Raw genomic sequence first — 16,337 nt, 5'->3', positions numbered from 1 at the left:
CAGAAATAACCTCGGGCGCTCCTTTGGAATGCATGAGTAAAGCTGAAATAAGGACCAAGTCCCAAAACATTTAAAAACAGACTTGTAAAAAAAAAAACTTGTATTTTAAATGTTGATAACAGATGCTAGGGAGGAAAGATAATTCCAGGGACTGGTCCGACAAATAACATAAAGCATGATAGCCAAAAGTGCTATCACGAGAACAGGCTCTGCTCTAAATATTAATTTGCTTTCCAACTGATAATTGCAAAGCTAACATTGACACAACATAGTCTGACAAGGAAGATCTTCCATTTTATTTTAACAACAATTCTGCAAGGAGTGAACAGAAAGCAAGCAGACAGAATATGTAATTAGGTTCCATACTTGAAGTATTTGGTCTCCAGCAAGAAGTCTTCCATCTCTGGCAATGATCCCATCTCGATAAACTTCTTGAATGACAATGTTGATCAAAGGTGTTTCATTGCCACCCACTATGCTAATTCCTAATTCAATATAAGGATTGGATCGATGAATTTCAATAGTAGTGATCTCTCCTTCAGGCAAGGTAGGTGGCTGTTGATTTGCTGCCAATTATTTTTAAAAAGAAAGACAATTATTATCTTTTCTATTTCATTCACTTCCAATCAAATAAATCACCAAAAGATAATGTAGACAGGCCACAAAGCAGCAGTTTAACCAAAAAAAATGAAACCAGTGCAAATGGATCAGTTCCACTACTTGTTGAAACCCCTAGCTTGTTGGAAAGCAGCTAGTGACTTAGTAGCATCCATGCTTCCTGAAATGGGATCATTTGGATTGTAACAGGATACTCTGAACCCTTCGGATCCCATACTTTATAATCCACTTCATATCCTTCATTGGTTCACCCTGGGATTTGCATTCAGTGATAATGATAAAAATGTATTTTAGGGGTTAACCCACAATAATGCCTTTGTCTTGCAATTGCATGAGGAGCTGCTATTGAGTTACTGGGTCAACTTAAGGAGCCCATTTCTTGGGAGCAAACATGGAGACAACTAAAGAGGAAAAAGGAGAATGCTAAAGGATGGCAAATATAAAGAAAGGGGACAGGATCACCTTCCTCTGTGGTAAGGCTCAGCGCTTCCTGTCTAAAATCCCAGATGCTAAAGGTGTTACTGCTCATTCGGTGCAGATGAATGCAGGAGTAACTCAGCTGCCTTTTTGCTTGAGCACGACAGCACTCAGTGTGTGAGAAGGATGCTAATCCAGTTGGAGGGAAAGGGTGAACAGGGAAAAACAAATCTAATTTTAGAAAACAACTTCTGTAATTTTACAGAAACTATACTTCCATCTCACTTGTGAGGCCAGTCTCACTAGCAAATTAACATTAACTACTGCACCGTGACACAATAAATGATGATACAGCACCACAGTAGCTGGCACACACTCTGAGATATTTCTTCCCTTCCTGTGACTTTATCTCAGTTGTAAACTTGCACATAATCAAAACCCACTAATATTTCTCCAGAAACTGCAAAAGAATAGAGCCAAAGATGAAGATGCACATTCACAGTTGGTAAGAGACAAGCTCTGACACCACAAATGTTTCCACATCTGATAAAAGAGACTTGAGAAGACAAGTGATGACATACTGTCTGCTACGGTGTTCTCCTCAAAAGGCGGATTGTCGATGCCAGGCTCATCTGTCCACACAGGCAGGGCGGGCGAGGTAAAGCTTGGCTCAGCTGGCACTATTCCCTGATCAGTGTCCGGAGACAAACTGCTGGGCTGCTCCGGCCCGCCCAGACCACTCTCACCCTCTGCTTCTGCTTGCAGCTTGCTCGTTTTCCTTCTCTCCAGAGCAACTCTCCGATGAGAAGCCCCAGGACACCTGTAAGGACAACACTGATATCATGCTTCAAGCCTGCAGCCCTGTTTGTAGCACAGAATGCCCAAGTAGTTCACAGATTTAAATCTGTCTTCTTCAAAGCCATAGCTTTCAACACAGCATTTAAAAAAATATTAAACACATTGAATTTTAAGGCCAAAATATGTTTCAGTGGACAAAACCTCAACATTGCTTTCTTCACAAAACTTCTACTAGGTAGTTTTTTGGCCATGAACTCAATGTGCCGTAACACCTTCTGAATGTGGACTTATTTTGTTATCACAGAATGGCAGGGACATCTTCCACTAGAAGGGTGATTCTGTACATTTCAGTTTCTGGAAGATAACCTGCTGGAAAGATGGCCAAAAAAATCCACATGAGAGAAGCCCTGTTCCAAGACAAAACTGGAGACCTACTGAAACCATCTCCTTTCACCTTAGTAAGTCAAAAGAAGCAAGCATCGTATTTTCCTGGGCTTATTCAAAGGAACAAAGAGATTAAAACTTTCCCCGTATTGCAATCTAAGTGTTAAAATACTGAAATAAAATTCTGCTTCTCTAGGAGTCTGTATGAGAGGTTTAGCAAAAGTAACAACTCTGTTCATCACTTGTCTCTTAGGCCAATAGAAGGTGTTCTCATCTCTCTCCTGTTTCCTGTTTTTCTTTCTGATTTCACATAAGAGGTGCAATTTTTGTTTCCCTTATGCAACAGTATTTGATGCTTTTCATCAAATGCTTTTGATGCTTTTAAAGTTTCCACTACTCTTAATGCAGTATATATTTTTTTTGCTTATGTTTAAAAGTCTACAATAGATCCTTGCAAAAAAGGGCCACAGTCTTGCAAATTTATGTAAAGCCTTCATTTACTGAATCATCTTGCACTTATGTGCACATAATTAGATGTGGACACCAATCTTACATCTGCCTCTGCGACAGTTTTGCCAGTGTCTGATAAATCACTTCTTACAGTATTTGATGTCCTTAAGAGTTCCTGCTTCTGAAGCTGCTGACCATCCCAAAATGCTCATACTGTAGCAGTGTCAGAAAAAAAGAAACCACATTCTTGAAAGGATTCAGTGTTTGGGAACCTGGCAGATTGTTATAAAAAAAAGAAGTAATTATTTACTCTTGCAAGAGAAGAAATGTGTTAATAGAGTAAAAGACGGCAGAAGCCTAATGACATCCTAACTTATTAGAGTAGAATCTGGTAATTATATGGTTTATAGACTGTTATATATGTTATATACTGTTATATGTTATACTGTTATATATGTTATTATAGACTGTTTCAGCATGGATTTTGAAGATAACCTGCTAACAAAGTTTTCAGATCCAAAGAACGATGATAAAGCTTTTGTGACCCCCAGCCATGTTATACATGCATAACATTAGATATAGATATATATGAAAATACCTTTTTTTTTTTATGATATACATAGATGATAGAGTGGTTGTGGTTGGAATGGATCTTAGAGGTCATGTAGTTTACATCTCCATGCCATGGGCAGGGAACACCTTCTACTAGACCAGGTTGCTCAGGGCCTCATCTTGCCCAGCCTTGAACACTTTCAGGATGGGGCATCCACAGCTTTTCCAGGAAACTTCTTCCAGTGCCTCACCACCCCAGAATGTCATCCTAAGATTTAACTTAAATCTACCCTTTCTCTGTTTAAAGCCATTCCCCTTAATTAATCACTACACGCCCTTACAAAAAAATCCCTCTCCAGCTCTTATATCCCTTTTAGATACCAAAAGGTATCTAAAGGTTATAAGGCCTCCCCAGAGGAGTTCTCCAAGTATTCTCCCCTTGTCTCCTGTCTCCCTTTGTGTTCTCCACGTTTAGAAGAGTAGAAAAACGTAACCCAAATATGCTCTGAAATATGCATAAAAACATACAGTAGAGACAGCTCATATTATGACATGATGCGTTTCAGAAATAATTCCTTGGGGCTTTTCCCAAAGCAACCGATGATCATTTTGTTCTTCAAAGTTCAGGAAGTGTAAGTAGAAAAGATGAAAATTGAAAGGTTTTGCTTTGTGAAAATGTTTCTCTTAGTTTAATGATGGAATATAACCCTATTTTTTGGCTTTGCCCAGACAGTATTTACTACAGAAAACCACTGGTGTAGTGGGACAGATCAGACAATGTATCTGTCTGGTGGCCAGAGACACACAATTACACATGAAAATCAGCAGGAAATTTCTATCACTGATCATTTCACAATGCAAACCTCAAAACAACAGCCCAAAATACCAAGAAAAGGAAAGATGCTATCACTTCCCTCAGTATTTCTAACATGCTTTAACTTGATGGGCTAGCCTTATGGTCCCTCAAATGTTAACGCTGGCAACAGGGCGAAAAAAAAGGAACCATCTCCAACATCACTCACTTCTGCAGCAACACAGCAAGGGATAAATGTTCTTGCAGAGAAAACTTTTTGTCTGCTGGGAGCTCTGACAGACATGCTCTCCCACACTGATTCACCAGACTTTAGGACAAAACTAACCCAAGCTGCGTGTCCTTGCTGTGCCTGAACTGCTGTGCTATAGAAGCGGTGATTTCTCAGCAAAGAGAAATCACCACTTCTATAAATGAACAGTTCAAAACCAACACTGTCAGAGAACCATGCTTCAATCCCTCTGAGCCTGACAGCAGAGTCCAGCCTTACTGGACTACTTCTGTGAGCCAGACACTTCCTTAGATACCTCCTACAAACCGCTGCACTGTTGTTGACTCTGACTCAGCCATCTCAAAAGGCCTGAGGAGCCCAAAGGACCTGCTCAAGGTGGCAAAGCACACCTTAGAGCTTTGGGCTTTTTTAAGCTGTGTCAAACCAGGACAGCATGAAACTCATCCCTGGAAGTATCCTATTTCTGTCAAAGCCTCCTAAACCACAGCCAGGTCCTCCTTCACCCTCCCTCACACAGCACATTCTCTCATCATTACCTGGCAGCTGATGAAAGTCATCACACAAAATATAAATAGATTTGAGGTTTATTTTGGCCAATGATGTTTAATTATAATTTCAAAAGCTAGTACCAAGAAATCTAAACAGCCTCCTGAGCACACCTCCTCAGTTGAATGGAATCCCTTTTGTGCAGCACTGTATGAGGCAAAAAAGGGCAAAACCCCAGAGATTCTTATCCAAATTAACCAGTAATTGTAATAGACTCTGAATTTCAGTCTAGTACAGTGCAACTGCATTGCCAGGAAAGCAGAAGTCTAGTGGAGACATTAATTCATGGGATGCCAGTTCCTAGGTCTTTAAACACAGCATGCCACCTTCCAAGCAGCAAAGCCCTGTATTGGTATTCAAGCACATCTTTACAGAGATTTTTTTCTTTCCACTTGCAACATAAAAAGATTTTTGTTGGCAGTAAGAATGTATTATTCACAAACAGCAAAACCATATAGCAGTTGTAACAGTAAAGTGCCAATAAATCCCCAGAGGTGCACACTTTCACTAACACCAAATATCTGGGATAAAGAGCATTTTGGACTAAACCTTGTAATGTGTTATGGACACAGATGGGCATCTTTGATCAAAACAAGCTTTTAAGATTGGATTCCTTTACTCATATAAGCATTCTCATAAAACAAATTGCATAAATAAGGGTTGAATTCAAACTTAGAGAAATGGTATTTCATATCTACCAATAAAGCCAGAACATCTTGTCTTGGAGCAAAAACCAAGGGAGGACTGTTTTAAGAATTTTTAGAAATTCTTTAATTTCTTTCATGAATCAAGATGCTCAAGAGTAGGATTCCAACTCAAACTATTCTATGAAAATAAAACTACCCAGCTAAATCAACAGAGTGATGTTACTTAATGGGAAGATTGAAGGACAGTTATTCTAGGCATGTGAAATTAGATTCTGCTTATGTTCAGCTTCTTCCTCTACCCTCTTCAGTACCAGCTTCTGCTCAGTTCTGGATGGTGACAAAGTATAGCTTTTACCTTCAATTTCTCTTAATTCACATCAGACAGAGAAGAAAAAGGGGTCTTTTTGTTTGGTGGCTTTTTGTTGTAATTTTTTTTACAGCCAAGTCTGCTGGATTTCTCATTTAAAAGCTGGCTTCTTGGAACACTAGCAGCAATCCCTCTCTGCTGATAAAAAGAGCTTTCATACAAAATTAAGATGTAGTTTACAGGGTATTTCTGTGGAATAACAGTAGGAGCTTGAAAAACACATTTGCTCACTGACTACTGAAAAGAAAGAATTCATTGTAACCTATGCCATCAGCTTCTGCCCAGTCCAGTGGTTTTGATAAAAGCAAACACACTAAATAACCTCAAACCAGTTGCACTAAATCATTTTCCAAGCAGGAGCTGTATTTAAGCAAAGAAGCAACCCAAGTGCTTTTGCTATTGCTCATAAAACTTTGCCAGCAAAGTGACCTTAAGCAGTAATTCTGGCAAGATTTACAGCTGCAATTCAAAGTAAAACCTGGTGCTGCTTTGGAAAGTTAAGCGTCTGGGTCTTAGTTTCTTTTTTGACAGAAAAAAAAAAAAAAAAAAGAAAGGAAAAAAAAAAAAAGCAAGTGGGGAAAATGGAGCACCAGGAGTTATCTAGGTCTGGGAATCAGAGAAGACTAATGAAAAATAAGAGTGGTTTTGTCGAATACTTCTCTCTCCCACCCAACAATGTGAGAAGCTTACAAGGAGTCAAGTGGCTTCAGAGCAGAGAACAACCACAGGGAGATTGTTTACCTTTCCAGCAATGGCTAGAGTCCATATGGCATGTAAAAAAATATGAATCTATTGCCTATCCACTTATTCAAAAGAGGGTTAAATCCCACAGACCCTCTTCACTTCTCGTGCTCCAAAGTGCCAGGCAGGGAGAGTGCCTGCAGCTAACATGGGAAAGGGTGGGAAGAACAGGGCTCATCAGCACTGACATAAACACCAAATTAACTGGCATTGCCTTGATTTTGAATGACAAAATTCTGTATCTTTACAACTTGTCTTCCCATGGATTTTGTTACTCTAAATCCATATATTAAGCATGCTAAGCGACACCCAGTGAATAGCTCAATCGTTTCTTCAATTCCAAAAAATGCAATCCTACCTAAAGGTCAAACTCAATTTGACATAAAATTATCGGCAACATTACCCAGTTGGAAAAATGTCTCCATTTAAACTGATAACCTAAGCTACCATAGGGAAATGCAGGAGGAGACAGCTAAAGGCCAACTAAAAAGCCATTAACACAATACTCAACCCTCTAATTATGTAAGTTCTAAGATTTTCACAATACGATTTTGTACAATAGACTTCTTTCACTTCTAAATAATCCATAAGAATTACCACAATTAAAATCTTACACAGAAAATCTCATGAACTTTTTGTCAGATTTTCTTCTCATAAATATACATTTGATAATCTAGAAATCATAGAAACATAGCATTAACTAGGTTGGAAAAAACCTTTGAGACCATAGAGTCCAATCCATGCCAAAACATCACCATGTCAATTAGACCATGGCATTGAGTACCACATCCAGTCTTTCCTTAAACAACTCTAGGGAATGAAAATGACACTTACTTTACCAAACACTAACAAATTTTCTATACCAAGTGACTGAAAAACAGTACATGACTCATATGGTTCTGCCCTTTAAATTATATTACATGCACTGTGTTTATCTTTAAAAACAAGTTTGCAAGTGAATGTAATGAAACTCAAGAGTTTGAGAAATCAAGAATATTTTCTTTGTGCAATGAGGTATCATGGAGTGCAATTAGTGACTGTGAAGTAATCAGGTTTGTGTTTGATGCCTTTCATCTCTTTGTGGGAGCATCTTACGGTAATGCTCCTTACACTCTGGAGGCACCTGGTGGATACAATGACATTTTGTTCCAGCTTTTATGCTCAAATGAAGCCAATAAAAAAACACTGGAAAACCCTAGTGTGAAGGTTTTTAGACAGTGAAAATTAACCAACCATACTGCTTTCTTCAGAAACACAAACCACCTCATGTAAAGGCTTGTTGAGACTAGTTTATATTAATCAATGCCGACAATTACAACAATACTGAATTTTGTATTTCTTTCCTAAACGTAATGATCAGTAGTAGAAGTTTACTGGATTCACTAATCCTTATAGAATTAAATTCAAATTATGCAGTTGCTGCCATCATTTATGTCAGCAATGGTAATTTATAGGTGTTCAGATGTTTGCAAATAAACTTAATTGAAAACTGTAAATCACCATATACTCAAAATGTGTATCAGCCAAGATAACCAAGACAACAGAAGGAATTGAAAATGAGCAGCCTTCTGCAACTGAAAGCTTTTTCCAGCCGACAAACAGAAAAAGCTTGTGACTCAGCTCACTTGAATTCCATTATAACCCTGTGCATTAAGTAAATGGATATTTCACGTATACTTAAAGAGTACATACATAGTGTTCTGTGTGCAAATAAATTACATGACCCTGTTCTAAACAGCCCTAGTATCATTCAAAACTATGTCAACCAAGGAAAAAGGACTGAAGAGGCGAGGGATATGACAGTGAGAAAGCAGAAGAGGAATCAAATATTTAGCAGCAGCCTTGCTAGCATTTTGCCTTTTATTAAAATTGAATCAGTTACATTTTGCCTTTTATTAAAATAGAATCATAAAACAGTTAGGCCTCCTCACCACCCCCAATTCATCATATAGATCAGAAACTACTTGCCACCAGTAAACAAGCAATTGCTTTAAACTAACGTGGAAGCCATGTGGAGAATTAAAAAAAAAAAAAAAAAAAGAAGATAAAAACCTAGAGAGAAAGGCTCCTAATTAGCCCCTGTAACTCCCTGACATGGACACCATAGTACCACAATCAAAAACAGCCAGGCAGCTCCACGCTCACCACAGTCCACAGGACTGCGGCATGTTCTGCATACCGAGGGTCCTCCCAACCTCTGAATCTGCAGAAGCCTTCAGGATGTGTGGAAAAAGGAAGAGGGCAGGCACACTGGAAATATGAATGTGAGCAAACAGTTTCCAAGGCAGGTGGCCTCTGTCCTTTTCCCCTTCTCTGCAGAGCACTTGCCTGCAGACACATCTGCATCACACACACACTCCCAATCTCCTCTGCAACATCACTCTCCACCTGAAGAGAGAAGCTCCAAGAGTCTCCAAATGGACAAAGACCAAGACTTGGAAGCAAGTCCATGGAGTAGGTCCACACACCTCTCAAATGAACCTGTCTAGGTGGTCACCAGTGTCCGTGGACTGAACGACACGCAGAGAAGGCCCATCAGTCCTAAGAGATACCGTGTCCATCTGCCTACCTCAAAGCAGAATCAATTCTGATGTAACTATTCCTGATGAAAGTTTGTTTAATGTGTTCATAATCACATCTAAAAATGGGGAATAGACAACTACTACCTAACCAAGCTATGCCAGTGCCTGACCATTATAAAGCTTTTTTCCACTAAAATCTGAACTCGATCTTCTTTGTTCCTACTGCACCAGTTCTCTCCTCTCTGCAGACAGAGTTTGCACATCTCTAATTTTCCCATTCCCTCAGCCTTTTTGCCCCTACTGTAATCACTCACTACTGTATTTTTTTGATAAATGGTTTTCTTCAGACTTCTAATAATCCGTGTCATTTTCCCTATGGCTATCACCAAGTAGTCTTCACTATTTTCTGTTGTTATGTACAAAAGAAGGGTAATCTAGCACATCGCCTGTGCATAGCTACAGACTGACCATTTCCTAGGGTCTTCTTCACAGTTCTTCTGCTGTGAATTTAAGTCACCATCAACTCTCTCCCCTTCTCCTGCCCACAATTTATACTGCTACATAAGCTGGCCACAAACAAGCGTGTAGAGAAAATGCAACGCAAGCACCTGCAGTGCTCACCTGTTTTTAAGATGTGCCGCCAGGTCACATCGCTGCATCACTTCCTGACACACAGAAGAGAAGGGGCACAAAACAAAGAGCTTGTCTAACAGTTTATGAACAAGGATGCTGGATTTTTTGCAGAGTTTAAAATGGAGTCTTTTTCGATCCAGTGGGCAAAAATCCTTCTCCTGAAGAAAATTCCTTAGGCACTTGTAGCAGAAAGTGTGTCCACAGGGAGTGTCCAACGGCTGCAACAAGGGCTGAAGGCAAATGTGGCAGACCAAGTCATCATCCACCTCGTTCTGGTAGTTGTAGAGATGGTTCTCCCTTGTCCAGTGCTGCTGGCCACACTCAAAGCACAGAGGGTTCAAGGAGGCATTCTGCTCCACTGCAGCCATGTCGTCACCTGCAGTCCCCATTTTACAGCTAAGAAGGCTGATGAATCCTTTTCCTCTTCCTTCTCATAGGCTGGGGACGCTCATGTAAAGCTCACAGCAAAGCAACTTCTTCCAGGGTGACTTATATATGTTCTTCAGTCATTTTCTGCAACAAATAAATAAACAGAAATTATTCATTTTGCAGGAAATATGGGTGATCTCTTCAAAGCATTTGACTTCTGGGTTTACCAAAATACAACACCACGATAGATCAGGGAAATATTCCTGGTTTTTGTAAGTTTGTCAAAGAAAAGAACAACAAAAAATCTACAAATGCAAATCCTTTTACAACACAAACATTTTGTGGCTTCCTAAGGGCTGGTGCAGTGCAGTCTTCACTTGTAAGATGACTATTTTGTGACAGCAAGGACAACACATTATGCATTGTCAAACTAGAAGCATGCAATTAGCATTTGGTACAAAAATACCCTATTGTGGAATGATGGTTATATGATCAAATAATTGAGTTCTTTAATATGAGATAACAATTTTAATCTGGTCCTACTGTTTTTTGGATTTTGACCATACAGAATATTTGGTTATTAGTAATGTTCTAAGTACACTGCACTGAAAAAAAAAGGAAACAGCTTAGCCTGGTTCATTCCATTAGTAATATTGCAAATATATCATCACTTAGTTCTAGGTTTTCTCTGTGGATTGCTACAGTAAGAAGGACAGATTGTATCCAGTACGCCCCATCTGATTTAGTAGAGAGGCCAGTAATCAAGATATGGAAGAAACTAATCATATGAAACTACTGGTTCCAAACAACGTACTTGTTTTGCTTTTTACCTAACAAAGTTACAGCACACTCAGTGTGGCAACAAAGGACTCTAGATCTGTCACCATGGGATTTATTTTCTAAACTTTTCATTTTATTAAACTTTGCCCCTCTTAAAATAGCTGCTTCGGCAGGAAGTTGTGCAGCCATCAGTCTGCAACTTTCAAACACTAAATTCTTATCCCTCCCAACCTTATTTATCCTTCTCTCCCTTACAGAATCACGATGCTTGACACACATAGCATGATGATTTAGAAAATAAAACAGATTTTCTCATAGTCTTAAGACACCTCCATTATTTGTTAGTTGTGGTAAATGTTCTTACTTGGGGAGAAAAAAAATCAAATTACAGCAATGCTTACTTTGTATCTAAATTCTTTACTGCAATTCAACAAACAACACTCACAACAGAGACTGTTTTCTAGCATAGTAGAAAAGATACAGAGAAATGAAAACTAGTAGTCTAGGTATCAGCTCATCATCTTTATTTCTGACTGTTGAAATGCAGTTCTAAACATATATTCTGAAATTCATGTGGAATGCACACATTTCCCCGTGTCTTATTTTTTATGAGATTCCCTATTTTGATTTTTGCCCCTTAACCTCACACAGCCAAGCACAAGACTTAGAGCACATTTTACAAGGATTATTATATCCTTTGACGCAAAAAGGATTAAATAGTAATTTGTAATCCAGGCTTCTATTCTACCATGGAAATGGATGCTCATCGTTGCCCTGTCTTGTAGCAGATAATGTGCACCTTCTGGAAAGGATTTCACAAGGGAAGAGCATAGCAGTTCTTTGTTGCTGGAGACTAAGAACACAAAATGAGACCCCAAAAGAGATTAGTCAAAAAACAGTCTTAAACATATTATGTAAGAGCTCAAAGATTGGAGAGCAGATAAGGAGAGCAGTGCACAGGGCCCTCATGCTCAAACCAAAGCTCTCTTGCTCTGCATTCATGCTGCTGGATTAATGCAGAAGGGATGAGACCCATCTAATGGCTGGTCTTTATATAATGCAAAATAAACCAGATAAATGTTCTAGAAAAACACAGCATTGATTTGTGACTGTACTAAATTATTTTGTCAGTCAAGGCAGGGGAGGAATATATGGCATGAATTGTATTGTACCCAGGCCTTGCAGAGCAAAGTGACACACAGAACAGGCAGCAAAAGCCACTGTACAAGTGTGCTGCCCAAATTTCAAATTGTACACCTGTTTCTACTACTGACTACAACCAGGACTCTTCCTCCTTCTCCAAGCAACCAAAACCCAAGAAAGAACCAAGTCCTATATGTAGAATCATAAAATATTCTGAGTTGGAAGGGATACATTAGGATCATCAAGTTCAACTCCTGGCCCTGCACAGGACAACCCAAGAGTCACACCACGTCCCTAAGAGCATTTGTTCAAACACTTCTTGAACCCTGTAGCCTTGGTGCTGTGACTGCTTCCCTGGGGACACCATTCTAGCGCTCAACCATCCTCTGGGTGAGAAACTTTTTCCTGATATCCAACCTAAACCTTCCCTGCCTCAGCTTCATGCTGTTTCCTTGAGTCCTGTCACTGGTCATGAGGAATGTGGATATTGGTACTTGCCCCTCCCCATCCCACCATAAGCATATTAAAGAACATCATTGAGGCTATGGAAAAACCCAACACCATTCTGTGCGCTCCTGTAATGGAGATCCTGTCAGGACTCCTGACTGTGACCATGCCAAACTGACCTCCTTGAAGGTTTCTAGCATTTCTACCCCTTGAAGTCTGTGCAACTCACATGGCAGTCTGTGACAGAGCATGAATCAGAGCCATAGAGTAAATATACCCATGAGATATTTTGACATCTATAACTGGCTATGGTCAAAGAAATCTGCACCACTCTTTTAGGAGGTTGTAATTAATCATTTTTTGTGTTAAAAATGGTAATGAGTTCCTTTAAATTTTGAACAAAATGTAAAATCAGAGAAGTTATTGAGCAACCAGGCATTCACTACCATGTAAAAAACTATAACCACAAGCCTTCTCTCTTAGGAAAGGTATACCCAGAGACAGGATCTACTTACTGTAATCACAAGAGCTTGGCACAGGCAGTTCTTGTGTCTGCCACCACTGCAGGAGGTGAGCAGACATTCCTGTTCCTATGGCTGACCCACCCCAGGGTCAGAATATTGCTGGTGCAGGGACAAATGCCCTGGGCTGAGCTTTGCTGCAGAGGTGCTACCCTGGGCCAGAGACAGGCTGTTCCTGGTGGCAGCCAACATTGCCTCAGTGCTGCCACTGCCCTGGTAACTTAAACCATCAATAAATGCCATATAAACTAAACCCACCACCTCTTCTGCAGCTGACAGGACCACCCTTCCACCACCTCTCTGCCAGCAGAGCTGTGGAAGAAAGATAGTGGATTACAGAATGAAGATTCAAAAGAAAAGAAAAATCTCACTGCCACCACAAAAAACAAAACAAAAAAAACCAAACCCAACACCAAACAAAACAACACAAAAAAAAAGAAAACCCACAAAAAAAAAAAACCAAAACGAAACCAACAAGAATAAATAAATAAATAAAGATACCACTATGACACTGGAAAAAAAAAAAATTAGAAAAATCAAGATTTCCTCACTTCACACTTCTGTGCCGTACTTGGGGCAGGCCCATTTCATGACCAAGGAAATTATCACCAGGATTTTTATTGATCATATACTGTGGCTGCTTAATTATTGCTCTCAAGACATTTTACCATCTGTTCCCAGTGCAAAATATCAGTTTATCTACAAAGTTCACAAACACAGTTTGTGGTCTGAGCAACAGCTGGGATGACAGGTCAGGTCTAAATTTCCCTGATGTAAAGTACTATATCCCTGAAATCCACAATACCAGAACACTGCCATTTATAATACCCTACTTCAACCCTCTTTCTGCATCCCTTATATTATTTTCTCTGTCTCCTATCACAGCAGATCACCACCTCCACAGGATGATAACAGCCCAGGAAAGCTGCAAACAGGAAAAATAACCAGAATTATAAAAAATATGAAGTGGGTAAAAGAGCCAGCCAGGCCTGTTATTCAAGTAATATAATTCCCTAGAAAATACTTTTCCCAGGACTTCATTAAAACAGTCAAATAGTGCAGGTGGTGCCCTGCTTTCAGTTTTAAATTACAATTCACTTGGGAACTGGGCAAGACAGGACACCCAACTGCAAATTTTATGTGCAAATTTTTGTTTTAGTTTTTTAAGTGGAGTGTGCACAAGAGTGATTTTAGACTGAGAAAGATAGCCTTATCCTTAAGTCTCCTCTAGTTCTGATTTATTGATGCCATGAACAATCTCTGGAGAAGCTCAACATATTTTTACAAAAGCATTACATGTCAGACTTTATACCTACATCAGATTTCACAATATTTGTTTCCTCTCTCCAAATGGGTGCTATTAAAAAAAAAAAAAAAAAAAAAGAAGAAAACCACAAGTAAACTGGAATTGTAGTAGTAAGTTAAGATTTTAACTGTGGTTGTCTTCACAAATAGTTAACACTAGTTCCAGTTTGAAGTTAATGGAAATCATGTATTTTGCAATTAATGCTCTCAGAGATTTAAGCAATCTATTTCTACATTATCTTATTAAAATCCTAGAGATTTACAGCCCATTAACTGACTGTTCAAAATTTTACAAAAAACCCAAGTATACCCCAAAAGTAAACAACTATGCAAAATATCCATCTTACCAACTAATCTCTTTAAAAATTACCTTTCATATATCCCAATTTTTTTTTATTTCATTTACAACTGTCTATGCAATTTTCTCAACCAAAAGCAAATGTCAAAAGAACGCCCTGAGATGAGTGACACACCTGTTCCTTTGGAGGACTTCACTGTCTCTGTATCCCAAAATGGCTGGGATGCAAATCTCAGTTCTGAACCTAAGAACTCTCTAACCAGAGGGATGTATTTGCACTGAGATCTATCTAACTGAATCAATGATTAATTTCTTCTGTGCAGTTTAAACCAGCTGCAAATGAAAAACTGTCCACCTGTATTTTCCCCTTAATTAAAGGCCACTGGGTATTGGTTGCTTCTTCTCTTCAACCCAGAGGAGATGAGATCCCAAAATTTTGCTGCCGGCTAGCATCACAGGAACATCTTAATATAACCCTTCCTTACTCCTCTCCAGTGTGGCAAGGGAGCATATGGAAAAAATTGTAACAGCTATGGTGAAGATACCATGTAACCTAAATTCAGTCAGTCCTGTCCTGGCAGATTTGACCTTGAGGGGTACTACATAAAACACACCAATCAATAATTCTGAACAACAGCACAGTCGTCACCCTGGATTTCAGGAAAGGTTGGCTTAATTTTAAAATGTCACAGGATTTCCACAATCCGTTCTCCATAGACAATAGTCCCTGATTGCCTAAGCTTGCTAGGAAGGGTCTCATAATTCTCAAATTCCCCTGCTTTATTCAAATGCCATGGCTATGAGTGGGATCTCTGAGCAGTCAGGAGTGTTTGACATAAGCCCCAGGAAAGTAAAACTAGACAGTGGTTAAATCCATTGCTTAAAACCACATCATAACATTAATTAAATATTAGTTCTTAGTTCCCAGTCCACAATTCTTCAAAGGAATTACAGCATCAGGCTGATGACTTGTAACTGTTCTCAAAGCAGACCCCTAGCTGAAGTGAAAGAATAAAAGACAGAAGAAATTAATAAAAAACATAATGAGAATAAATAGCTAGCAAACATCACCATAGGGGAAAAGTGTTATTTCCCATCTCCCAGTAAGCGTGACCTAGCTCATTAGATACAATCTCTTGCTTTAATACTAAAGTCATATAGAAAACAAGTGAAGCAGTACTAGTAACATGTATTGACTTTACAATACCCATGTTAATTATACTGATATCCAAGGGCTGCACTGCCTTGAAACACCAAAACCCGATTTAATCCTTGTCCAAGTTCATGAGGCAATAATCCTGTTAGACTCCTCCTCTTTTGAAAATGCAAGCAAATGAAAGATTTGTCAAAACATGACACCTGGCAGCTCCAAGTCAAAAACCTACAGGAGATGGACAGGGCACAGCAATTAGCCTGGGACACTTTCTGCTATTGCTGCAGCCCCACATGCCAATTACCCAACACATCTATTTTTAGTGATGAGCAACCTCTTCCACATTTTTAAGTTCTTCAGCAGAATGATTGGAATTTTTGTATTCAAACTAAATAATATTGTGCCTGAACGGCAACTTTGTTCCACTGAACCACAACCAGGCAATGCTGGGCTTGTAGTAAAACCACCTCTCCAGAGATTATTTTTCTGCCTCTGTGCTAGTCTCTTTGTTCCATCAAAGGAATGCCCTCAGACAAGGAGTCAGCCCTACACCAGGTGTTGATGTGACACCATCACTGCAAAGGCAACAGGTCACAGGTGATG

The 16,337-nt window shown here is 39.3% G+C and overlaps 1 protein-coding gene across 9 annotated transcripts in view; it reads right to left on the bottom strand.

The window, feature by feature from the left end:
* LNX2 (ligand of numb-protein X 2) overlaps positions 1 to 16,337 on the bottom strand; it is a 59,344-nt gene that overhangs the window by 16,563 nt on the left and 26,444 nt on the right. For all 9 annotated transcript variants that reach the window (XM_030274889.4, XM_030274875.4, XM_030274904.4 and 6 more), the window contains 3 exons: positions 9,707 to 10,231; positions 1,617 to 1,855; positions 367 to 566 (listed from right to left, as the gene is read on the bottom strand). In XM_030274889.4, coding sequence (XP_030130749.4) covers positions 367 to 566; positions 1,617 to 1,855; positions 9,707 to 10,107 — 840 coding nt within the window. In that variant the 5' untranslated portion in view covers positions 10,108 to 10,231. The remainder of the gene's footprint in view (positions 1 to 366; positions 567 to 1,616; positions 1,856 to 9,706; positions 10,232 to 16,337) is intronic.

This window comes from Taeniopygia guttata, chromosome 1 (assembly GCF_048771995.1).
Source record: "Taeniopygia guttata chromosome 1, bTaeGut7.mat, whole genome shotgun sequence".
Classification (NCBI taxonomy): Eukaryota; Metazoa; Chordata; class Aves; order Passeriformes; family Estrildidae; genus Taeniopygia; species Taeniopygia guttata.
This window is presented reverse-complemented; position numbering and strand designations above follow the sequence as displayed.